The following is a 26,356-nucleotide window of genomic DNA, read 5'->3' on the forward strand; positions in this document are numbered from 1 at the left end:
GTTATTTGTAGTGAGGTGGATGGACCTAGGGTCTGTCATACAGAGTGAAGTAAGTCAGAAAGAGAAAAACAAATACTGTATGCTAACACATATATATGGAATCTAAAAAAAAAAACTGGTTCTGAAGAATCTAGGGGCAGGACAGGAATAAAGATGCAGACGTAGAGAATGGACTTGAGGACATGGGGACGGGGAAGGATAAGCTGGGACAAAGTGAGAGAGTGGCATGGACTTATATATACCACCAAATGTAAAACAGATCGCTAGTGAGAAGCAGCTGCATAGCACAGGGAGATCAGCTCTGTGCTTTTTGACCACCTAGAGGGTTGGGATAGGGAGCGTGGGAGGGAGATGCAAGAGGGAGGAGATATGGGGATATATGTATATGTATAGCTGATTCACTTTGTTATACAGCAGAAACTAACACACCATTGTAAAGCAATTATACTCCAGTAAAGATGTTAAAAAAAAAAAAAAAGATTCCATGCTTCCAATGCAGGGGGCACGGGTCCGATCCTTGGTCAGGGAACTAAGATTCCACATGCTGCGCGGCACGGCCAAAAAAATCCCAAAACAACAACAGAAAAAAATCACTTGCAAGCCAGTTATTTTCAGCTTTCTCCCACCATACCTTTAACGGTTCTTCAAATGAAAAATGACATAAATGACATAAACTGACATAAATTTCTCCGGTTGAGGTGCCATTAAATGGCCCCTGTTCAGCTGCAGGAGAAAGAGGAAGTGGGGGCCACAGATCCGCCTCCTGCAGATCAGGGCCCAGGTGGTGAGGCATGGCTTTCACATATCACCTGGCTCCTCATCCCTCTTAAGTTTCCTAGGATGTTACTGAGGAAGGATTTTGTGTGGGATACTTTGAATTCTCTGTCTTGTTCCCATAAAGTTTCAGCAACTTTGTCACGTCTGGTTTACCCCATGACAAATACTAAAAGTTACATTGGTCCTTTTGAATGGCTCTGAACATTAAGTGAAAATAGCCTTTTAAAAAATAACAAAGGTGACTCATCAGTCTGTGCTGGGCTTGGCTTCTACGCTAGTTGCTGCCCCCTCACTGAGGTCCAAGGCCTGACTCTTCCTCCTATCATCCAAACATCTTTGTTTTTTCTTCTGAATAAGTAGCTGCAATCTGCAAATATTGATGGATACGTTACTAACTTTTTTTTAAATTAATTAATTAATTTAGTTTTGGCTGAGTTGGGTCTTCGTTGCTGCGCATGGGCTTTCTCTAGTTGCGGCGAGCGGGAGCTACTCTTCGTTGCGGTGCACGGGCTTCTCATTGCTGTGGCTTCTCTTGTTGCGGAGCATGGGCTCTAGGCGTGCAGGCTTCAGTAGTTGTGGTGCGCGGGCTTAGTAGTTGTGCCTCACGGGCTCTAGAGCACAGGCTCAGTAGTTGTGGTGCATGGGCTTAGTTGCTCTGCAGCATGTGGGATCTTCCCGGACCAGGGATCAAACCCATGTCCCCTGCATTGGCAGGCAGATTCTTAACCACTGTGCCACCAGGGAATCCCAGCGTTTTTTCTTTTGGTCAACCTGGAATCGAGATTTTTTTTTTTTTTGGAATTTTTGAATTTTATTTATTTTTTTATACAGCAGGTTCTTATTAGTCATCCATTTTATACACATCAGTGTATACATGTCAATCCCAATCTCCCAATTCATCACACCCCCACCCCCACCCCCCCCCGCCACTTTCCCCACTTGGTGTCCATACGTTTGTTCCCTACATCTATGTCTCAGTTTCTGCCCTGCAAACCCGTTCATCTGTACCATTTTTCTAGGTTCCACATATATGCGTTAATATACGATATTTGTTTTTCTCTTTCTGACTTACTTCACTCTGTATGACAGTCTCTAGATCCATCCACGTCTCTACAAATGACCCAATTTCGTTCCTTTTTATGGCTGAGTAATATTCCATTGTATATATGTACCACATCTTCTTTATCCATTCGTCTGTCGATGGGCATTTAGGTTGCTTCCATATCTTGGCTATTGTAAATAGTGCTGCAATGAACATTGGGGTGCATGTGTCTTTTTGAATTATGGTTTTCTCAGGGTATATGCCCAGTAGTGGGATTGCTGGGTCATATGGTAGTTCTATTTTTAGTTTTTTAAGGAACCTCCATACTGTTCTCCATAGTGGCTGTATCAATTTACATTCCCACCAACAGTGCAAGAGGGTTCCCTTTTCTCCACACCCTCTCCAGCATTTGTTTGTAGATTTTCCGATGATGCCCATTCTAACTGGTGTGAGGTGATACATCACTGTAGTTTTGATTTGCATTTCTCTAATAATTAGTGATGTTGAGCAGCTTTTCATGTGCTTCTTGGCCATCTGTACGTCTTCTTTGGAGAAATGTCTATTTAGGTCTTCTGCCCATTTTTGGATTGGGTTGTTTGTTTTTTTAATATTGAGCTGCATGAGCTGTTTATATATTTTGGAGATTAATCCTTTGTCCGTTGATTCGTTTGCAAATATTTTCTCCCGTTTTGAGGGTTGTCTTTTCGTCTTGAAGGAATCGAGATATTTTAATGATTTGTATCCTTTAACTTTTTTTGCTAGGAGACTGGATGACAACATTCGAACTGTCGTAAGAGGTCAAACAAATGTGGGGCAGGATGGCCGGCAAGTAAGTAACTTTTTCCTTTGTATTAAATATATCCCCTGATTTCTTCAAGACCCCACAACCAAGTGACCGAAATATCGATCTGCCTGCTTACAGAGTACTTCCTTAACTGATCTGTCCCATCCACAGCAGGAAACTTGCATGACTTGTCCCAGTAGTAGCAGGGGGAGGCTGCCCAGACCAGCCAAGGGACTCAGCGTCCCTTGGACCAGAAGCATATATTGTAGCACAGCTCACCCAGGTCCAGGGTGAAATGCATGCTGAAATGAGAAAACCAAAGTTTCCTTGTCTTTCTCCTTAATGTCGGACATCTCTGAGCCCTCCTTTATTTTGTGTACTGTGACCCAACAAGGTTGCTGCTTTTATCTATCTGCTAAGTTGTTGGGATTTTGATATTCGTGTTTTTTAAAAATATTTATTTATTTAGGCTGCTCTCGGTCTTAGTTGCGGCATGCAAACTCTTAGTTGTGGCACGCATGCGGGATCTAGTTCCCTGACCAGGGATTGAACCCGGGCCCCCTGCATTGGGGGCACGGAGTCTTACCCACTGGACCACCAGGGAAGTCCCTCATATTACTTTTGTTGCTGCAAAAGATAGCAGTAACCTGTGTGTCAAAAGACATTATCAACAGAGTAAAAAATCAACCTATAGAATGGGAGAGAATATTTGCCAATCATATATCTGATGAGGGATTAATATCCAGAATATATAGAGAACTCCTAAAATTCAACAAAAAAAAAGCAAACAACCTGATTAAAAACTGGGCAAAGGACTTGAATAGACATTTCTCCAAAGAAGATAATATGAATGGCCAATGAGCCCACGAAAAGATGCTCAGTATCACTAATCATTAGGAAAATGCAAATCAAAAGTACAGTGAGAGTGGGACTTCCCTGGTGTTGCAGTGGTTGAGAATCCGCCTGCCAATACAGGGGATACAGGTTCAAGCCCTGGTCTGGGAAGATCCCACATGCCGCGGAGCAACTAAGCCCATGTGCCACAACTACTGAGCCTGTACTCTAGAGCCCGCGAGCTACAACTGCTGAAGCCCATGTGCCTAGAGCCTGTGCTCCGCAACAAGAGAAGCCACTGCAAGGAGAAGCCCACGCACCGCAACGAAGAGCAGCCCCCGCTCGCTGCAACTAGAGGAAGCCCGCACGCAGCAACGAAGATCCAACGCAGCCAAAAATTAATAAATACATAGTTTCTCTTGCAAAAAAACCCACCATTTATTAAAAAAAAAAAGTACAATGAGATACCACCTCACACCCATTAGGATGACTAATATCAAAAAACCAGAAAACAACAAGTGTTGGCAAAGATGTGAAGAAATTGAAATACTTGTGCACTGCTGGTGGGAATGTAAAATGGTACAGTTGCTGTGTAAAACAATACAGTGGTTCCTCAAAAAGTAAAAAGAATTATCATATGATCCAGCAATTCTGCTTCTGGGTATATACCCAAGAGAATTGGAAGCAGGGTCCTGGAGAGATACCTGTTACCCCCATGTTCATAGCAGCATTATTCACAATAGCTAAAACATGGAAGCGACCCAGGTGTCCATTGGCAGATGAATGGAAAAGCAAAATATGGTCGGTACATAATTGGAATATTATTCAGCCTTAAAAAGGAAAGAAATTCTAAAAAAAAAAAAGGGGGGGGACTTCCCTGGTGGTCCAGTGGTTGAGACTCTGTGCTCCCAATCCAGGGGGCCCGGGTTTGATCCCTGGTCAGGGAACTAGATCCCACATGCTGCAACTAAGAGCCCACATGCCACAACTAAAGATCCCGCATGCCGCAACTAAGGATCCCGCATGCAGCAATGAAGATCCCATGTGCTGCAACTAAGACCCGACACAGCCAAATAAATAAATATTAAAAAAAAAAAAAAGGAAAGAAATTCTGACATCTGCTACAGCATGGATGAACCTTGAGGACATTATGCTAAATGAAATAAACCAGTCAAAAAAAGACATATCGGATGATTCTACTTATATGAGGTACTTAAGAGTAGTGGAAATCATAAAGACAGAATGTATAATGGTAGTTGCCAGGGGCTGGGGGAGAACGGGGAGTTAGTGTTTAATACATGTAGAGTTTCAGTTTTACAGGATGAATTATGGGGATAGATGGTGGTGATGGTTGCACAACAGGTCAATGAAACTGTACAATAAAAAATGGTTAAGATGGTAAATTTTATGTTATGTGTATTTTACCTCAATAAAAATTTTTTTGAAATCAAGATGGAAATAAAGTTGGTATATTGCAAAAAAAAAAAAGAACCAGAGAGAGATAGTAGTAACCTGACACAGCTATAATTCCTCATACCTAGTTTTGTTGCCTAGCAGGTAACTGTCAATTCATTTCAAAGTTTTATAGTTCTTTTTGGATCTAGCTAAGGAGGGCTGTTGGAAGGGGATGAAGGGGAGAAGCAGTGTATGGGGAAGAGGTATTCTTCAGTGACTGGGGGGCCAGATGTTATCTGTTAACCATTTTTCCTTTTCATCTGGATTCTAGTCTTCTGCTTAGACGTCCTATTTCGGAATTGCTTTCGTTACAGAAGTGCTGATCGTGCCCTGTCTAGTCTTCCCTTACAGTGTCCGGCCTGCCCTCTTCAGCAGTCATTCAGTTAGGTCGGCTGTGTGCACCTCTCAATTCTGTTATTTGTCCTGTTTTGACATTATTTAGTGTATAGCCAATTTTTTTAAATGTTCATTATGCTGCCCAGATTTTATGGGGGTAGTGTGTAGTCCTATGATCTCTCATATTCTGGTTTCCTCTAGTAGCTCACAGGTGTTATATATGTGTTTTTCTTTTTCTCTTATATGTTTAGTTTTATCCGCTTCTCTGTTTTTCCTACATTTTTACGACTTTCTTTTTCCTCTTACTCGTCATCTTCCGTTGGCCTGTTTGTAAGTAGTCTACCATCTTCCTTGTAGTCGTCATCAATATTTGTGTGTAGACATCTTAGTTTCCTGCAGCTGATCCTATTTCCTGGCCTTGCTTGGTTCTTAGTCCTTATTGCTTTGGTTTTTGTTTATCTAGGTCTCTCCCATGAAGCGTCACCACTCTGGCAGGTGAGGCTTGTGTAAATAGGGCCCTTAGACGTAACAAAGAGTAACAGGGTAGCCGGCCAACACTCCAGCCCCATTCTGCTCTTTCACTTTCCAATATATGTCTGGTCATGTCATCTACCTCTTCAGAAACCCCCGTGGGCTCTCTACCAACTTAAATCCAACTTCTTTGCATGGCATTGAAGGCCTCAGTCTACCTTTCCAGTTTTGTCCCCTGCTGTGACCCATCCACACTGGAAGCCTAGCGCTCTCCCAAGCATGCCCTTTGCTTTCTGGACCTATGCTTATGTTCTTCTGTTTGCCTAAAATGCTCTCTCTCCTCTTTTTCTTCCAGTAGCTTCATTTCAAGATCATACCCAGTTCAAATACTACTTCCTTTATGAAATTTTCTGTTTGGCTCAATGGTATATACCAAAGGAATCAGAATTTTAGAACCCGAAGGGACTTGGAACTCATCTGGTCCACTCCTCTCATTTCACAGATGAGAAAATCGATCCCAGTATCCATCAGTTAGATGTACAGTCTCTCTGTCCATGAACCCCCACAGTCCTGCGCCCGTGCTTTTGATTTGGCTTTCATGATCTGCTTTGACTTATCAGTGAATACATCTTGTCCCTTTGGCTCGTGTATAAGGTCCTTGAGGCAAAAGCTGTATCTTCCTTATCTTGGCATTTCTCAGAACACATAGGCCACCTGCAATAACATTTTATTCAACTGTATTGAATATTAGGTCTGTGGGAGAGTATTTATTATTTGTAAATAAACAAAAGGCCTCTCCCATAAAACATCATTTTGACCAGTGTGTGTGTTCCTTTAAAGATGTTTAAAGCTTGATTTGTTTATGACTAGTCCCAGCTTAGTAATATTTGAAATAATAACACTACTGTTTAGTGTGTTTCCACCTATATTTAGAAAGGCTCACTAGAAACCTTGAAATACTTCAGAGAGTCTCAGGTATTTACAATTCCAAGAATGTGAAAATAAATGATTCATCAGGACTTTCTGTTGGGTCATGCTGTGTAGATATATATATCTTTTAGTTATTTATGTTTTAACCTGTGGTCACAAACGAGCGTTGTTGGAGAGGCAGGCCCAGAATTAGGCAGCCTGGAGGAAGGTCGGCCCTCTCTACCTTCACATGTTAATAGGTTACAGGTTGCTGCAGCAAAGGCAGGCCATATTTCAGAGAGCAAGACCACATTTTCAAGAATGTTTAGATAGCATTTCAATCTGTGATGGAATTTGGTATCCGTCTCCTTAGCATCCAGACAGAAAGGAAGCCCAGAAGAAGTAATTGCTTTTCCTGTCATCTCCTCCATCTGTGTTTTCCAACAACTTGTAATGCAAGCTGAAGGAGAGACTTTTTTTTTTCCAGGGAGCTTTTGAGTCCCATCCTTGTCAACTCCTAGGGGTGAGAGCCTTGCTGTCCAACCCCAGCTGGCCAGTGGTTTGCTAAAGAGAGACTCCATATGACTGGCATGGACTCGGGAGAATTATGGATGTTCCAAAATATTGAGTTTTATAGGTCAAGAGGCCCCAGTTTCCCCTCTTCCCTGAAACGGAGGAAAGGTTCGCTTTCAGAGCTTGTTTCCGAAGCTTCTGGGGAACAACTCAGAAGGGTTGAGCAGTAATATGGACAAAAGGAAGTTTTCCTTTTATACATTTCATCTTGATTGTGTGCATCTTGAACAGATATGCTTTGTAATCCATGTAAATAGGGGAAAGTGTTGACTTCACATTTGTGGTGTCTTAAAAGACGTCTTTAGCAGAAAAGTTCTTTTTGGAAAGCAGTGTTTCTGACTCAAAAATTATTTGTGGAGAGGGAGTGATTTAGAAATTGAAGACACAGTGAGTCAGTTTCTTTAGTTTCTCGAAATTTCTGAAACACCTGCCGCCTGGTTAGCACTCTGCTGCAGGTTTTGGAGAGCCTTCAATGTCGACCACCTCCTATGGGGGCGGACTTGAAGTGGTCTAATCCGTGACCTTTTCTAACCAGAATGTGGTGCTTGTACAAAATTAATCCAGCACAGAATTCTCCCCATTTTTATCTGTTGAAATCATCAGGCAAAAGCTTTAATTAAATGCCCACATGTTTGAAACTTTGTGGATGAGTCAATTCAGTAAGTACATGAGCTGATAACGCTTTGAAACTTACACAGCTTCCCAAGAATTAAAATGGACAGCTTGAACAGAGGTAGAAAGAGAGGCAAATAGAGGAGTGAGTTAGAAGAAGAAAAAGTTAGCATGTGAAATTTCAAGAGCAGCCATACCTTTATCAATTCCTAGTCAGCTCACTGAGAATCGCCAAGAGAGGATCAGTCGTGGGGCTTCCTTCCTGGGTTTCCTTCAGTGTCTTGTGTGGAGATTGGCTATAATGTTAACTATTGCATCACAGCAAGACTAAGGTTTGGGAGAGGAAGAAAATTATTATTGCCATCTTCAGCTCTGCTCACTAAAACTTTGATTTGGAAGAAGCATTAGATAATTGTAGAACCACCTCCCACCCGGTTCAGGAATCCTTTCTATCACATCTCTGACGTTTCATTATTCTGTTTCTGCTTGTATTCTTGCAGCGATGGGGAACTCACTACTCTGTTGTTCCACAGGACTGTCTGTTCCAGTTTTGTACAGCTTTATTTTTTATTTTTATTTTTTTAATAAATATTTATTTTATTTATTTACTTTTTTGGCTGATTGGGTCTTTGTTGCTGCGCATGGGCTTTCTCTAGTTGCAGCGAGTGGGGGCTACTCTTCGTTGCAGTGCGTGTGCTTCTCATTACGGTGGCTTCTCTTGTTGTAGAGCATGGGCTCTAGGCACACAGGCTTCAGTAGTTGTGGCACAAGTGCTCAGTAGTTGTGGCGCATGGGCTTAGTTGCTCCACAGCATGTGGGATCTTCCCGGACCAGGGCTCGAAGCCGTGTCCCCTGCATTGGCAGGCAGATTTTTAACTACTGCGCCACCAGGGAAGTCCCCTGTACAGCTTTAATTGTAAGAAAGTTCTTTTTCTTACACCGAATTGAAATAGTAAAATAGACCTCACTGTAACTTCTCATTGATCTTAGTTCTGCCAGCTGGACAGGTATAGACCTAATCCCTGTCCCTTATTATAGCTTCTAAAATTAAAAATGGATATTATGTTCCTTTCCGAGCATTCCTTTTCCTAGGCTAACCACTCTTAGTTTCTTCAGCTTTACGATATGATTTCAGACCCTTTATCATCCTGGTTGCCTTGAAGTTTGTCAGCATCCCTCCTGGCCATGGGTAGACATACTGTGTGAACATACAGTGGGACACTTTACCTCCTTGTTCTAGAGTGGGCTTGTTAACTTGGGAACTGGGAGTTCAGGGGGGTCTTTCAACTCCCACAAATTAATTGTAAATTTTTATATGAATAGACATATGTCTGGAGAGAAGACTCATTGATTTTTCTAGATTTTCTAAGCAGTCTGTGACACAGTTCTTCCATTACCATGGATTGGGTGAAGTTTTTGTCAGGTGTATCACACGGTGGGCCTCTACTGAGCTGTCAGGTATCTGAAACTTCCAGGTCAAGAGTTGCAAAGAGGTGCCCACAGAGCTAAGAAAGTTACCTAAATGGCTCTGACAGGCCAGGACGCAACTGCGGGCATCCATTGGGGGAGTGGATGCCCTGTCTAAAGGAGAGAGCCACCGCTCATTCCTCACCCACGGTTGTCATGTCTAAGCACAGACATGGAGTTTGCCAGATCTATCAGTTTTTCAAGAGAAGCCGGAAATTTGGATTTTTACGTGAGTCTCCCCAATTTTTAAATGTTGGTTTAGCGTTGTTCACAAATACTTCAAAGGCCAAACGAAACACATCTGTGTGCCAACAGTTTGCAATATCTGCAATATTTTTTTCATACAAACTGCTTTTAAACTCCCCCCTCTTCTGTTTGTTTAAGGGATTCTTTGAAATTAAGTGCTGGACTTTATGTGTCTCACTCTTGGTTTCATCTTGCCAGTTCTGCCTGATTGTTCCAGCCTGTTGAGACCTTCTGGAATCTTGATGACCTTTCCATTTATCATGAGCGGATTTGCCAGATGGGCCTTCTATGTCTTCATTCAAGTTGCATATAAAAAGGTTGACCAGGATGGGTTCAGAGTCATGTGGCATGCTATTAGAGACTTCTCATTTTTCTCTTCTTATCCTCACTTTAGTACAAAGTGCCAGGCCCAGGAGACAAAGGATTGTTTTTCCGGTCTTCGGTATCCGTTCAAGGCTGTGCTTCTTAATTTTTGCATGTTCTTCATTTTCCTCAGCAAAGGAGGCTAATCATACTTGCCTTCTTCTCTTTTACATAGAGATATCGTAAAGATTTATTAACTAAATCAGCAAAGCATGTTGCCTTCCAAGGAGAAAGTGTTCTTTGCTTTTCAACCTCAAAATTAGTATATCGTCTGAGTCAGGCCTTAGAGCAAAAATAATTGTGCTCTCCAAGACCCTGAACTAGGTAGACGGACTTCGCAGTATAGCACCGATCTTCATCATGTGGGATTATCACTTTATAATTGTCAGCTCTCTTGCAATATGGCTTGAATCTTCCCCTCCGTCATTTCAAATATATCCTTTCTCATCTTTTCTTTGGGAGGAAAATGAAGCCCATCGATGGAAGAAAATAAATGGCACTTAGTAGTAAAGGGACCAGGACTTCCCTGGTAGCACAGTGGTAAAGACCTCATGCTCCCAGTGCAGGGGGCCCGGGTTCAATCCCTGGTCAGGGAACTAGATCCCACGTGCATGCCACCACTAAGAGTTCGCATGCCACAACTAAGAAGCTGGCGAGCCGCAACTATGGAGCCCACCTGCTGCAACTAAGGAGCCCGCCTGCCACAACTAAGACCTGGCACAACTAAATAAATAAATTTAATTTAATTTAAAAAAATACTTTAAAGTAGTAGAGGGACCATAAATAGTTTGGGGAGGAAAAAAAAAAAAGGCAACTGTCACTTGCTTCCTCCTACTGAAACATACCAAATCTAAAGCAAGTGAGCTTTTTAAAATGTAGGCTCAAATTTTTCCATTTGTGACCGAGAATGGTTAGGCATTTTTTGGTTTCTTTTAGATTTTTTTTGAATTATATTTTTCAGACTGCAGACAACACTGAATGAACTTCAGCAATTGCTAAGGTGTGAGAATGGCCTGGGAGTGCAGCACGCCTCGTGATTCAGTGGGGCAGTGCCGGAGTCAGGGTGTAGTTGAGTCTTTTGCAGGGGCCAGCGTCCCTGGTTTTGACTGGGACTCTCCGCCATTCCCCAACCAGGATTTCTTCCATCTGGTGCAGAGGTCAGGGTTGGCTTGCTTTTATTTGATAAGTTGCATCCAAGTGAGTGTTCCATTTCCCCTGTTCCTAGTGCACTGTTGGCTGTCGTTGAGGCAAGGACTCATAGAATGTCCAGTATCGAGCGCTACAGGGACTAGGTGCGGTCTTGTCACTGTACTTCATCTTTTTTATCGCCCATGAGCCTGTATAGTGCTTTTAGGCAGGAGGACATGTCTGCTGCATATTAGAACCTTCTGCCACTTGTCCTCTAAGGTCTCTCATTTTTAAACAATCTGTAGGGAATCCAGACAGCTATCTTCTCTCTCCTCTATGTACAGGACTGAGCATTGTATTTGGATTCTCGAAGGATTGGGGGAATTGGACACTGTCCCTAATGTGACATTAGATGGCAGCCTGGTCAAATGAAAAACCCTGAGCCTTGGATTTAAAGTTTGGCTCCTGCCACTCTCTCTATCTGGGTGACCTTGGACAAATTACTTCTCCGAACCTCAGTTTCTTCATCTGGGACATGGAGATGATAATACCTACTTCAGGGCGGTGGGGATTCGAGTTAACTATTTCAAAACACCAAGCACAACATCAGGCTCAGTCCTGTCTAGCAAATGGCAGTAATACTGCTGCTGCTGGTGATGAGGAAACCACTGGAACATCCATGTTCCTAATTCTGTGCATCCGGGCATTTCTCAAGTTCCTGTGGCTTTTCCATCAGCTCCACTCCTTTCCATCCCTACCACCCTGCTTTGAAGCACCTGTAGGTTTCCTTGCTCTGAAAGCCTCCTTACTGCCCCCCGGTGTGCTGTTCTCTGTGAATGGAAGTCGCAGCACAGCTCACCCGAGGCCCAGAATTGTTGCATCAGAGGTAGTGAAAGGCTCTGTTCTCTTGTTCTGTCCTTAAGACTTACCTCGGACATTTGCCAGGCCGCCCCTCACTCAGAGTTTTAAGGCTTTAGAGAGGTGGGTTCAGGCAAGGGTGAAGGTTATCAAGGCTTCCAGCCTTTCTACAGTGCCCGTTAATCTCCTGCACATCTGCACCCCAAAGGGAGGCTCCTTCTGGTCTTCCCCCCTCTGCCTGCAGGTTTTCTCACGAGCACCCGGTGCAGGTCTTGGAAACGAGCCTGAGAGGGGTGCAAACTGCCGACTATGCAGTTCCCAGAGGTTCCACGCTGTTGCACTAGCCCCACACTTGGCCCTTAGCAATTTGTTAAAAACCATAGTTGATTCCTTCCTGTCCGCTGGGATAGCATCTGCATCTTCCTCTTAGGCTCTGCCACATATGAAACGGTTCTTGGGTGTCCCCATCTCTCGGATTTCAGGAGACCTGGTTGCCTTCAGCTCTCTGATGGGTTCAAGAAATGTTGTGATTTTGCTGTTTATTTTTTTTCTCATTGTTAATGTTAGAGCAACACTCGAGCTTTCTGCATCTTGGGCAAAAGCACAACTGACCAGTGGATTTTCATGTAGCATAGTATCAGAAGTTCAGTAATAAGATTTCAGATTCCACATTGCAACCAATCTTTAAGAATCTAGCACTCTTCCTCAAAAAACTTAAAGTAGAACTATCATATGATCCAGCAACTGCACTCCTGGGTATATATCCAAAGAAAATGAAAACACTAATTCGAAAAGATATGTGCACCCCAATGTTCATAGCTGCATTATTTACAATAGCCAAGATATGGAAGCAACATAAGGTATCCATTGACAGATGAATGGATAAAGAAGACGTGATATATATATATATATATATATATATATATATATATATATATATATATATATATATATATATGGAATGGAATATTACTCAGCCCTGAAAAAAGAATGAAAAGTTGCCATTTGCAACAACACAGATGGACCTGGAGGATATTATACTTAGTGAAATAAGTCAGAGAAATACAAATACTGTGTATTATCACTTATATGTGGAATCTAAATATGGTTTTTCCATTTGATGATTAGCTTAGTTTTGTTTTGTTTTTAATATTTAACCCACCTTAAATACCTTCTGGGTCACAGTGTATTGTCCTGGTATGTGTATCTGGGATTTTCATTCCTGTTCTAAAACTTCATTCCTTTTTCACAACTGAGTAATACTCCATTGCGTGTGTATACCACATTTTGTTTATCCATTCATGTGTTGATGGACGTGAGCAATGCCATAATGAACACTGACATACAAATATCTGAGTCCCTGCTTTCAGTTCCTTTCTCTATATACCTAGGGTGTGGAATGGCTGGATCATATGGTAATTTTTAATCATTTCAATATTTAATCTCCTTCACATTAAATGGAAATGGAGACTTTTTTTCCATATTGTTCTGAACTTTAATATATTTTTCCTCTAGACAAGCCTGTTTTGTCTTCATTTAATCCATACAGACGATGTGTTTCAGATTAGTTACAGGCTTAAGTTTTTGTGTTCAGTACCTAATAATAATGCTGCTGCCTTCTCCGAAAAAGAAAATACCATGATGATTTCTTTTAGTTAGCATGTCCAGCATTTGGACTATTTCCTTCCTGACCTTAGAAACACATCAAGTCCCACTTGTGTGCAACATGATTATTGAAAATGGTTTTAGGAAAATAGTATTGCCAAGGAGGAACACTGAAGTTTATTATTCTTCTGAGCCATCTCCATGTACATTGGCACTCTACAGGAGCCAAGAAAGAAGGTCAAGCATAACTTTTGCAATCTGCTTGTTCCCATGTTAAGGGCAGTCACAAGTTTAAACTACAGTCTCTGCATCTAAAGAGGAAAATGCCATTCATCACGACTGTAGCTGCTCTGGCTGTTACCCAGGTTACTCTTGCTTTTGACTGCTGGTTGTTAGTGATGGAAGGAAAATTCCACCCTTAGTTTGAGTTTGCCCATGAGAAAAATTGCAGTATTGCTGCTGACAAGATGAAGCTTTCTGGGTTTTAGATCCTTGACAGGGTAAGTCATCCAGGTGTGTTTGAACAGTGGATGGGAATTTGAAACTATGTTACTTCGTGTAAGAACTTGACCTCCTTTTTTCTCTCCCTTCTTTCATCCATGGAAATATAGAATTTTGAGCAGCATGAATTCAGTTCTGTGGTGGTTCTGTCAACATTTCCATTCATAAATCCCTATTTTCAGGAGTCTGTAACATAGCTGTAAAATTTCCTTCACTCTAATTTGGACTCTAAGGTCTCATCTGGAAGGAGATTAGTTTTGCCAAACCAGAGATAATGCCTTTTTAGTCTGTTTTGGTTTGGTGTTCTATAGTTGTCTAAATCAAAGCTCTAAAATATACAAGACACTTATGGTCATTCATGTAGAATTGGATCACATGCCAGGATTTCTGATTTTTGTTTCCATGGTATATTGTGGACCCTCTGAGCAGATGCTATGTTCACCTCTAGGCATTGTATGTGACACCTAGAATTTGCATGTTGGGCAGACTACATTAGTGTCACTCTCATAATGGCCCCCAACCAGAAGGGGGATGTTTCTTCTACAGATATACTTACTGATAGGTAAATCTGATGGTCCAAATACCATCTTCTATAAAACAGAAGAGGTGAAATGAGGGGTCTTTACCCCATCTCCGACCTAGTTACTCCCCCTTGTCTTCTTGTCATACTTCTGAACTTTTCTTGTTCTCAGTCACATGAGAACAGTAGGGACAGACAGCCAACTATTATTCATATGATAATATCATTTATGCTAAGCCAAGTGCTATACTTTTTTTTTTTCCATCGAATACTTGGAGATTCTGATATTTGGAGATTTTGGTTTCTGGATTAGCATCTTGTGGTCAAGTTCCAGTACACTTGTCAGCCCTGTAGTTACCCAGATCTCTAGAATGAAGAAGGTACTGCTGGAAGACTAATGTGTCATTCTTGATTGATTCACTATAAGCAAAGACACATTTTGAGTTGCTTAGGCAGAAGGTACATTTTGATTTGTTTGTCTTAATATATAGTGCTTACGTTTTATTACAATATAAATATGTTTATCTTGGGGAATGCCCTGGTGATCCAGTGGTTAGCACTCAGCGCTTTCACTTCCAGGGCCTGTGTTTGATCCCTGGTCGGGGAACTAAGATCCTACGAGCCGCGAGATGCAGCCAAAAAAAACCCCCCTAAAAACAAGACAAAAGCAAATAAACATGTTTATCTTACATTCTGCAAAACATTGTTGCATCGATTACTTTACTTCATCCTCCAAAGATGTGAATTAGGCCACATAGATGTTATTCTCCCAATTTTACAGCTGTAGGAACAGGCTCACACAGGTTCTGTGACTTGCCCCAAATTACACTGGGTGAGCTAATCACAGGTCCAGATTTTCTGATCTGGCCATCCCTGTGTATACCAAATTCTCTTTTTAAACAGGGACAAACTTTAAAAGCAGATTTGGGAGCCACTGTTTTTCTACTGTAGAACCTGAAAAGTTAACTGGTTCACAAGGGAATCCAAACAGTGACAGTGACTATGGCCTCCTTAACCAGCTGGGCCCCTCTCAGCCTGAAGAAGAAACTGGACCAAGAGAGGAACTCCAGGAGGGAAGGAGAGAACTGAGCATTCACCGCACACCTGTGGTCCTGAACACATGGGACCCAATCCTGAAGGAAAGTGAAACAGGAACAGAAAGTCATCCAGATGAAACCCCAAGGTGGGCCATAGCCTGAAGGGCTTTGGTACAGGAGGTGTCTCTAAAAAGCAGCTGAAGGAACATCCAGAAGTCAACCCCAAATGAAGCCCTGAATGAAAACCCATAATATAGATGAGAGTTACTGAGTGACTACAATGGGGGATTTGAATTTCACTTGGCAACTGGGAAGTCCTAGCTATTTGCGGGACATAGTCCTTTGTTAAACTCAGGCAGATTGTTCCTTTAAATGTGCCCCCATTTTCTACAGTATTGCATTTCTGTACCTTTTATTCAGCAAAGCAACTGAGACTCTTGCTTGAATTTTTCCTTCTCCAGCTCCATTTGGAGTTGTTGCTTTAAATGCGCTCATCCTCAGGGGTTACCTTTCATCAAAGGAGGCTGTGCATGAGTGCATTCCCCACTCCCGCTATTTCAGGAGGAACAGATTCTAAGTTACGGGCGATAACAGATATAAGCAGAACTTTAAAATCTGAATGTTCAGTCTTGTTTGGGTACTGCTGAATTTGTGTCCCAGCCCTGTCTTACAATTTTAATTTCTGGCTTGTTTCCTAAAAACAATAAAAATGAACTCTTTGGTTCACATTTTCAGTGGATGTGGTTTGCAGAAATCGTAAATTAAAGTAACAGGTGGAACAGAGCATTTTAACAAATAAGGTGAGAATTACTCCTTTTGCCCTTTACATTCTTTTGGTTCACAAACTTGGAAAGAAATCTGTGCTTTAAATAAAGCCCCTTTATACTCAAGGTTTCTGAATGGGCTGTGGAGGAATTAATGTTAGCACCAATGCTTTGCCTCTGATGGGTGCCCGTCTGGCGTTGGACCGGGGCTGCCAGGCCTGGAAGGTACCTAGTGTGTTCGAGGACACAGAGACGCGTGATGCTGTGCACATGCAGCCGTCCATGGCGGTGAGATTCCTGGAGCCTCTGCTCCTGTTTGGCACCTTTGCGGGGAGAGTTCTTAAAGCACCTCTGCTCTAGCCGGGATGCCTTGTTTCCATAGCAACAGCTCTCAGTGGTGCCAGGCTAGCCAGTAGTGTCAAAAGAAGGGACATTCCATAAATAGAGACTACTTACCCGTAGGTGTCTGCCTTTAGTGGATGTCACAGGGCACTTTGTTTAGGGCTCATCAGATGTGGTCGCCCTCAGCAACATTTTTGCAGAGTCCTTTGCTTTCCAAATGATCCTGGCATTCATACTTCTTTCTGTCGTTCTCATCTTCTAGTTATTTCTGTTTCTTACATATCCCTCACAAGCTCTTTAAAGACATGTCCCCATCTGCGATCTTTTTCTCTCCGTATCTAGCTTAGTACATAGAGTAGGCACTCAGTTTTTGTTGACGGGGCGAACAAAAGATCGAAACTTTTTTTTCCCCTGGAGAATGGCTCATTTACAACATGGTTCAAGGAGACCACCCTCCGATCCATGAGCCACTCTTGTGTGTGTGCCTGCAGATATTGAACTTAACCAGCCTACTTGCAAAGCTAAAATACGGGTCGACAACCTTTGGTTCTTAGAGGGGCAGTCTCATCTGAAATGTCACACTCTATCTGGGAGATCTGGGAATAGTATTAATAATTACCATTTAGTGAACCCCTTTTATGAGCTGCGTCCTCCGTCAGGATTCTCTTGACTGCAGAAGACAAAATCCCAGCTCAAACTGGCATAGGCAAAAGGGGGATTATTTGGAAGTCTCTTGTGTCTTGTTTTGAACAGTCAGTCTGTGAAAGAGTGGTTTCTCTGCTGGGCTTCTCAAACAGCAGAAGGCGGCACTGGAATACAGCTCTGGGTCTTTCTGTCTGTGTCTCTGTCCGGGTGTCGGCTTCATTGTCTCTACCTGGAGACCACCTACTATCTAACCTAATTACACATCGTGGGGATGCCACCACCAGAGAGAGAGAAACTTTGTTTCCCAGTTCTTTCTGAAAAATCACAGAAAAGCTCCAAGTGGCCCAGCTTAGGCCTGGTGTGCCTCTGGGACAGCGACTCAGAACACAGTGAGAGGAAGACTCCTGGGAGGAAGGCAGTACTGAGTAAACAGTACCCAAGGTGTTTACTGCTAAGCCCTGTTTTCCTAACAACAAGTCTCTGGGTTGGGACTGTTGTCCCTGTTCTAGAAATGAGTCTGTGCCTCCTAGAGGATCGATGGCTTACCAGAGATCACACAGTAAGTGGCAAGGCCGGCATTCGAATCCCAGTCTGCTGGTTCAAAAAACCCCTGCTTTTTACTAAAACAGTGCATTGTTTTTCCAAATAATAGGAAGGGAACCGGCAGACAGATGTAAAGTTGGACCACAGAAATGATAGCAGAATAAGTGGGAAAATATCATTTTCTTCCCAGTAACCTTGAATATTAGCACCTTATTTTTTTTCAAAGAACAGAATGCCATATTAGTTCTTCTGAAAATGAGCAGCCTCTTCCTCCTTCCTGTAGTGGCAGCAAATGGGATCTCAGTTTTAAATCTCTTAAAGGCTGCCCGTGGGCTCACAGGATAAAGGCAATATAATTCTCTCATAGAGCAGACTGCAAAATTAGATGCATCGAAGAGCCAGAGGGGATGTTAATTTCTCAAGGCATTTCCATTGGCTGGGATCCGCTCTATCTACACAGGTGGCCGACACAGTTCTGGGGAGAAAAAAGAGATGAAAGAAGAAGAAAGCAGTGGGGTCTGTGCGAGGTTCCATGCTGCTTATCTTCTGCACACGTGACCTAGTGTGGCTTTGGTAGCCTGTTCAGAGTCTACTTCAGGAGGCAAGGAAAATTAAGAATAACGGTTACGGTTAATGATGCACAAAAATACAGAGATAGCATAATTGGTTCTGCTGAGCCTTCTGGGTCAGCTCGGTGGGTCGCCTTGCATCCTCTGATTGCAGGATTTGAGTTAGTGAAGAGGACGACCACAGTCACTGCCTCCTAATAGCACCCTCCCATGCAGGCTGCAGCCACACTCCCGTGCTCGATTCAGAAACTCCAGTAAGGGTGGATTGAAAGCAGACATTTTTGGGTGATTAGTTCTGTTTTTAATCCACGTACAGCCTGGAATGGAAAAGTAGCCACATTTTATTTTAAAGAGTGTCTAGGGACAGTGCCAGAATCTTTCTTTCAGCACATTTTCTGATTAGGTATAAAAGTATTTTAGTGTTACTTAAAAATAAAATCTTAACCTTTTAGAGGTCTTATGATTTTTCCAATTACAAAACACTCCTCCTCCTGTGTGATTGATTATTAGACATTAGATATCAAATATTAGGGTGTGTGTTGAGAATGGACTTGCTGACGGAATGAATGCTTCAGAAGAACCTTTTTGACTCTGGAAAGTGAATTATATTAAATTTCCTCGACTTCAGTGCATTGTTATAACAAGTGAAGGTATTCCAGCCTGAAAAAAAAAATCTGGCAGACAGTTTGTCTTTCTTTAAGACTGTGAAATGTAAGATTGTGTGAGTCTTACTTGTTTGCTGAAAGAAAAAAGTGGTACCTTGAGCAGAGACAGTTCTGGTAGGATGCCAGATGGAGAGTAAGAGAAAAATAGGGATAGAAACCCTTTCGCTGAGAAAGGATCGTGGAAACTTCTTCAGCCCTGAGATCTAAGTATAGAACTGGCCCTTTTTGCCTTTCTTAGCAGAATGTCATATGTCTTAGAGTGTTTGGCCAGAAGATGATGGCTACAGTCCCATCAGCACATCCTTATACCATGACATGGCCAACAAGATCACAGAATTTCATGCAAGCTGTGCCCCAGAAGGTGAGCAGTTGCCGGCAAGGGCCTCTGTAGTGCTTTTCCGTGCCATGAGGCAACATTTTTTAGAAGGTTCCGGGGGGTTAGAATTCACTCACCACTGGCAGCATCAGGAGCATTAGATTCCACATTAGCCAAATAGATAACAGTTGCAGAAAGTGTGACGCTGTGTTGTTGTTTTTTTAAATTTTTTATTTATTATTTATTTATAATTTTTATTTTTGGCTGTGTTGGGTCTTCGTTTCTGTGTGAGGGCTTTCTCCAGTTGCGGCGAGAGGGAGCCACTCTTCATCGCGGTGCGCGGGCCTCTCACTATCGCGGCCTCTCTTGTTGCGGAGCACAGGCTCCAGACGCGCAGGCTCAGTAGTTGTGGCTCACAGGCCCAGCTGCTCCGCAGCATGTGGGATCTTCCCAGACCAGGGCTCGAACCTGTGTCCCCTGCTTTGGCAGGCAGACTCTCAACCACTGCACCACCAGGGAAGCCCTGATGCTGTGTTTTTGAACCACTGCTTACCGTTGTGCCTGGAGTTAGGGAAAGCCGTGGGTGTCGGCCTGCCTCATCCAGAACAGTACCCGCAGCACTGCTACTCTTCTGAGAAGCGCCCCACGATGTTTTTAATCTGTTGGCAAATATTTGTCGAGTTCCAGCTGTGCTCCAGCTTTGGTTAGATGCTGTAGTTGAGGTGATCATACAGTTTATCATCAGAGTCACTTTTGGAGTGAGAAGGAGCTAGTGGTAATTTATACTGAGACTAATTATCAGCTGGGCCTGTCATTCTGGCCACCAGAATGGGCAATTGCCTGAACCGTAGGGGATCTAAGAGTGCCATTCATATCCTTGGGCCACACTCTAAAGGATACTTACAGCCCTGTTAGAGAGCTGGTACTTAAACAGTAAACAATTCAAGAACATTATAAAAAAGTCCTTCTCTTCTGTAATTGTCCCGTTACCCACCCCCCACCCCCCAATCAGTTTCTCCTCTTCTTGTTTACTCTCTTGTCTTCTCACAATAAAAGCTTCTTGAAAAAATAGTCTATACCAGGAGTCAGCAAGCATTTTCCATTAAGGACCAGGTAGTAAGTAGTTTAGATTTTATGTGCCATCTGGTCTCTGACAACTACCCATCCCTGCTTTCGTGTGGAGCAAGTGGCCACAGACAATTCCTAAACGAATGGGATTGGTGTGATCCAAGCTGTTGTTGTTTACAGAGACAGGTGGCAGATTGGGCTTGGCCCCGAGGCCATCATTTGCTGGCCCCTGCTCTCACACGCACTGTCTCCACTGGAATCACTCTTGTCAAGGTCATCAACGACTTCCCTGGTGTCCAGTTTGGTGGTCATCCTCTGTCCTAATCTTATGTGAATTTTCAACAATGTAAGACATAATCACTCTTCCTCTTCCTTCCAACACTTTTGTTTGGCTTCTGTGACACCATAGTCCCTGATTTTCTCTCCTGTCACTGGTGGTTTTTCTCTTGCATCTTTCCTCCCTCCTTTTTTTCTCCTAGACTGCTGAACATTGGAGTGTCCAAGGGCTCAGCCCTGGGCCATCTTCTCTTCTCTTCTCTTCTCTTCTCTTCTGTCTGTACCCTCTTCCTAGGTGATTTTTAGTCCTACAGACTTAAGTATCATCTATAAGCTGATGACTTCTGAATTTCGGTTTCTCTCTTCCAAGCTCCAGACTCATATGTCCATCTTGATATCTCCACTTGATATATATGTATGTATCCCTAGGTGCAAACATGCATTTGCCCAGGCTGGTCAAAAGCCCTGGAAATAGACCTAATATCTGTGTAGCTTTCAACACCTATTATGTCATTGAGTCTTCCCAACAACACCTGAAGTAGGTGGCATCGTCACCACTTTGCAGACGAGGAAACTGATCCCCAGAGAGGTTGTCCTGCTGGTATGTGACAGCAGAGACAGGCCTCAAACTCCTGCCTTCTGGCTGGAAAGTGGCGGGATTTCTCACTGCACCACAACTGTTTTGGGGGTGCTGAATCTGGGAGTGAGGAAGGCAGGATGGTAGGAAGCAGAGAGGAAGCAGTTGGTGAGTGAGGCACCCTCTTGGGATGGAATGGGTGTGAGAGGGGCTGCCAGTGAGACCCAATTCCATTCCGTTGCCCCTTTTGATTGGTTACTACTCTTCAGGTAAAACTTCCCAAGTTACGGACTTTGGTCTCTGATAGCAATGCCAACTGTTGTTCTAAGACCAAACCTTCTGATGATTAAAATACCTCTGTCCGGGCGGCAGAAATGACAAGTATAAAAGCTTCTTTGCTCCCCAGCCTTGGTAGATATAAGTGAAGCGATCCAGCAGAGCAAACGCCCACTCCCTGCCTGTCCCAGGAGGTGGTGTGAGCCGCTGTTTATTCGACTAGCATCACCTCAGACTTGGCAACAAACGGGCAGAGGAAGCCGTAACGTAGTCACACGCAGCAGATCGGCATCCTTGTTCCCAGGCGTGAAACCCCTGCAGATCCCAGAGATGAAGAAGGTCAGAAGAACGCTCTGTCTGGGACTGAGCCACACACAGGGCGAGGAGCTGCAGGGGAAGGAAGGAGTCCCGGCATCAGGAGAAGTGGGCCTCCCGGAAACCCGGGAAAGACAGGGAGATACAATCCCTCCTTCCAACAAGGAAGGAACTTCCTGCAGCAGAAGCAGACTTAAGTTTGCTTTTTGAGGATGTTTTTCAGCCATAAAGAAAACGTGTTAGTTCACAGTCTAGAGGTAGCTCTTCTGCTGGGTTCTGCTGAAGGCGGAGGTTCAAATAACTCTGTCAGGGCTTTTGACTTTCTCCCCATGTCGCAGCTTTGCTGTCTTTCCTCTGTCAGGGTGTCCTCAGGGAGGCCGGCTGTTTCCCCCCTGCAGGCACAGATGGCCACACACAGCTCTAGGGCGATGCTGGCCTTGGCATTACGTTTACAAAGGGCTCGGGAAGCCATGTTAGGACAGGCCACTCTTTTTTTTTTTTTTTTTTTTATTATTTATTATTTTTTTGATGTGGACCATTTTTAAAGTCTTTATTGAATTTGTTACACTATTGCTTCTGTTTTATGTTTTTGGTTTTTTGGCCGCGAGGCATGTGGGATCTTAGTGCCCTGACCAGGGATCGAACCCACATCCCCTGCATTGGAAGGCGAAGTCTTAACCACTGGACCGCTAGGGAAGTCCCCAGTCCACTCTTAAATCCAAAATAAAGTGCGTGCAATGAAATGAAGTGGGAGTTCTTCTTTGGCCGCTGCCTCTTTCACCAGTACGTGTGTTCTTCACGTGTGCGGCTGAGCGCCCTCTCCCCTCCCCTAATACTGCTTCCCAGACTCACGCAGTTACCACTGTGGGTTGTAATGCTTTTAATGGGTGGCATCCATCTTTGTTGGTTTTTATTTCAGTGGAAACATTTAGCTCACCGTTAGGTGTAAGTATTCCTTTCTAACTTCATTTCATTGGTTTCCAAGTGGGGTACTTACAAATGTCTTTAAGGTTTGCCCACGGTTTTGGAGTCCCCGTGCACAGCTGTGATTTTTTTTTTTTGAAGGCATCATCTTCTGGAAATCTCAAAACCCAGAGCTTCCCCTGCCCCCAACTTGGAGCCGCCTGTGTCTCTCTTCAGGCTTTTGAAGGTTACTGCATACGTGCACACACACACACAGACATACACACACACATACACACAGATGTGCATGTCTTATTTATTTGTTGTCATCAGTATGTGTAGTAATCACTGATATAGAGGGAAATAGTTTAGTTTTTAAATTAAAACTTTATGATGCAACTTGGCAAGAACTCTGAGTGTTTTATTTGCCTGTATCCAAATGCTGGACTCCCTCTGCCGCTGCTGCTTAGGTCTCAGGTCTGGTAAAATTGTCAATGCAAGTGCAACGAAGCAAGAGAGCTTTAGGCATTTTCTTCTGAGGCTGCACTTGATCACAGTGTAGGGACTGGTGCTGCCTTGTTTTTCATTTATTCCTCTTACTCTAGGCACTTGAAGAGGCCCAGAAAGCGATTCAGCAACTCTTTGGAAAAATCAAAGATATCAAGGACAAAGCAGAAAAATCGGAGCAAATGGTGAGTTTCGGTTTCTTCCTGGCATTTTTGCGCCAGAAGAGGAAGTTGGCTTCTCGTCCAGTCATACTAGTTAATAGACTTGTTCTCCCTCTTCCTGCCAACTACAGCACCCACGTCTCCAATGCTGGCCCTGGGACGACATCCATTCAGGAGGTGCCGCTAGACATGTAGTGACTCACTATCTCTGCTGCCCTGTATTTGCAGCCCTGTTTTTAAACAGGGAAAGTTCTCTTCTTCTCCTTTCCCCAAAATAGTTTCCTAGTCATTTTGGATTCCTGTCTCTAGCAGTTGTTTATATCACGTGTTTCTCAGTTCAGATGTATGACATGTGACTTGGCATTGCTTGAAAACTGGACCTGGATCTGGGAGGTGGGCCGCATCCTGCCTGTGATACGTGCTGAGGGGCTTGATTAAGCTCCCCCTCTACGCAGTGCTGCCCTCGGGTGATGTGCTCAGAGGCCTCCGCCGACCGAGGGGCCCGCCAGTTTCTTCCACTCTTAATAAGAATAATAACTACCTCAGAGGGATGTTGTAAGAATTCAACGTATGAAGAGCACAGAGCATAGTACTGGGCTGGGGTTAGTTGCTTAATGAATGAAAGATATTATTAATGTCATTTTTTTCCCCCTACTCATTTTGGTTATAAAAACTCCTAAACCCTCCCAGACTTCTCTGCCTACATCTTATTATAATCTACTCAAGAACAGATCCGAGGTCACACTCCCATGGACCCTTCAGTTCTCTTCAGTGGCCATTTGGCAAGACTGGACAGGCTGTGGAAGGCGGCGGGGGCGGGCCCGGCTTCAGCGGAGGGCGTGGGGCGGTGGGGTGGGAGAGGGGACACTTGGATACCATTAGTGAGCAGCATGGCCTCTGACGTCAGACCGCCTGCCTTCAGATCCACCCTCTCTCCTTCCTCCCTGGGGGCCTTAAGCAAGTTACTTACCCCCTCTGTACCTCAGTTGCCTCTCTGTGAAGTGGAGGTAATATTTGTGTGTACATCACAGAATTGTGGAGATTCGGTGAGCACTTAGGATTCTGATCTGCTAGTCTGGACCACGCTCCCTCTTCAAGCCGAGGGGGGATGCAGTAACAGTGTGAGTAGACCGCTCCTAACGCCATTAGATGTTCTATTTTAAAGCAGTCTGGGACTTCCCTGGCGGTCCAGTGGTTAGGACTCTGCGCTTCCAATGCAGGGGGCGTGGGTTTGATCCCTGGTCAGGGAACTAAGATCCCATAAGCCGTGTGGTGTGGCCAAAAAAAAAAAAGCAATCTGCTTCCCCAGACAGCGCTTTGCTAAAGGGAAGAAGAGGATATTTGTGGAGCTCTTCCACTGTGCCGAGCACTGTGCCCGTTCCTCTATACAAGTGATCTAACTTTGGCTTCACAACAGCCTTATGAACTCGGTTTTACTCTCATTATTATTTTTATGTTTGACCATTTTATCAGTGAGGAAACTGAGACTCAGTGAGGCTAAGCCACTTGGTCTAGGACACCGAGTCGGTGAGTGGAAGAGCCGAGATTCAACCCGAGAACTGTCTGACTCCCAAACCTGCCATGTCCTGTTCTGTCCTTTTTTGGCTGCCCAGGGGTAACAGTTAAGGTAAATGAACGACCAGCGTTCTGTTTTGCGAACCGGTCTCGTGTGACTTTGGCCTGAGCACCCCTTGCGTGAGCTGCGATTAAGGGCTAAATTATTTGGGGAATAACAAGAAGTTGGGTTTGTCTAGAGAAGCACAGGGTGTGTGATGGGGAGAGATGGGGAACACTGGGAGTGAAGGGACCAGTGAGCTCCGGGGCAAAGCAGCGAGGACCTGAAGGAGGAGCAGGACAGATTCTTGAGATGAGGCAGAGGAAGAATGTTCAGAATTTAATGACTGACTAATGATGCAGGACCTGCAGGAACGAGAAGAGTGGTAGATGACGCTGACTTTTACAACAGTAGTTCAAGACCCCTGATGCTAGTGCTGGAGCTAAGGAACCCAGGAAGAGGTACAGGGATTTTCTTTTTTGGTGGGAAAGAGAATGATGATTTATTTCAGGGTTGGAAGGGTGATTAGATTATAAGGCCGAACTCCTATATCTAGTTTATTATATCATTCTTGATCATCTTTCCCCCGAAACTCAGTTATTTGGTAAAGGCGTGGTAGGTTCTTCACCTCTTCCCCAAACCCCCACCATAGAAATAGAGACATTTTGGTGGGCTGAGGGTCACAGAGAGAGCAGGCTTGATGGGCCAAGTCCCCGTGAAAGAGGCTTTTTCTGCTAGGATCCAGATCAGCCTTGCGGGTTTGTGGGTGTAGATCTGAGCTGTACAGGTCGTGACCTTTACTTCATAACTCTACCCAGGATGATCAGATTCTAAAAAATCAGGTCATGTGAATTTAACTAACTTTTTCACTTTTAATGGGAGACCTGTGTTTCCAGTAACTAGGATGTTTGTGCCTGGTATCCAGGGTGCTCCCTTCCCTCCGGGTGTCATAGAGCCTGGGGAACCAAATTGCTCTTCAGAAAGTTTCTTGTTCAGCATGGACTCAGGCAGTTTAGTGGAAGAGTCCGCCTAGGGTTAGTAAAGGTGGAGAATTGTTCCCACCTCACTACTGAATGTACTTTTCTAGTGACTGAAACATACTTACGTTCCCAGCTACAGAGTTTCTTTCTCTTGGACCCGCTGGATCAACACTGGTGGAATTTTACTCCCCTGATTGCCATCTGTCTCCCTGAAGACTCTGCTCTTAATGATGTCATGTTAAGCTTACTTTGCGGGGGTTACATTTCAGTCTTCTTGAGATTTGAGGAGAAATCTTCTGGAGACTGGATAATAAACCCTAGATCCACGAATAAAGCCCATCTCAGTAGAATTAGCTGACTCATACTATGCTATCCA

The 26,356-nt window shown here is 43.7% G+C and overlaps 1 protein-coding gene across 2 annotated transcripts in view; it reads left to right on the forward strand.

The window, feature by feature from the left end:
* The window catches only part of VPS53 (VPS53 subunit of GARP complex), a 125,469-nt gene that overhangs the window by 7,068 nt on the left and 92,045 nt on the right, over positions 1-26,356 (forward strand). For both annotated transcript variants that reach the window (XM_082370608.1, XM_082370609.1), the window contains 2 exons: positions 2,582-2,648; positions 23,383-23,469. In XM_082370608.1, coding sequence (XP_082226734.1) covers positions 2,582-2,648; positions 23,383-23,469 — 154 coding nt within the window. The remainder of the gene's footprint in view (positions 1-2,581; positions 2,649-23,382; positions 23,470-26,356) is intronic.

This window comes from Balaenoptera borealis (genome assembly GCF_965194805.1).
Source record: "Balaenoptera borealis genome assembly, chromosome: 20".
Lineage (NCBI taxonomy): Eukaryota > Metazoa > Chordata > Mammalia > Artiodactyla > Balaenopteridae > Balaenoptera > Balaenoptera borealis.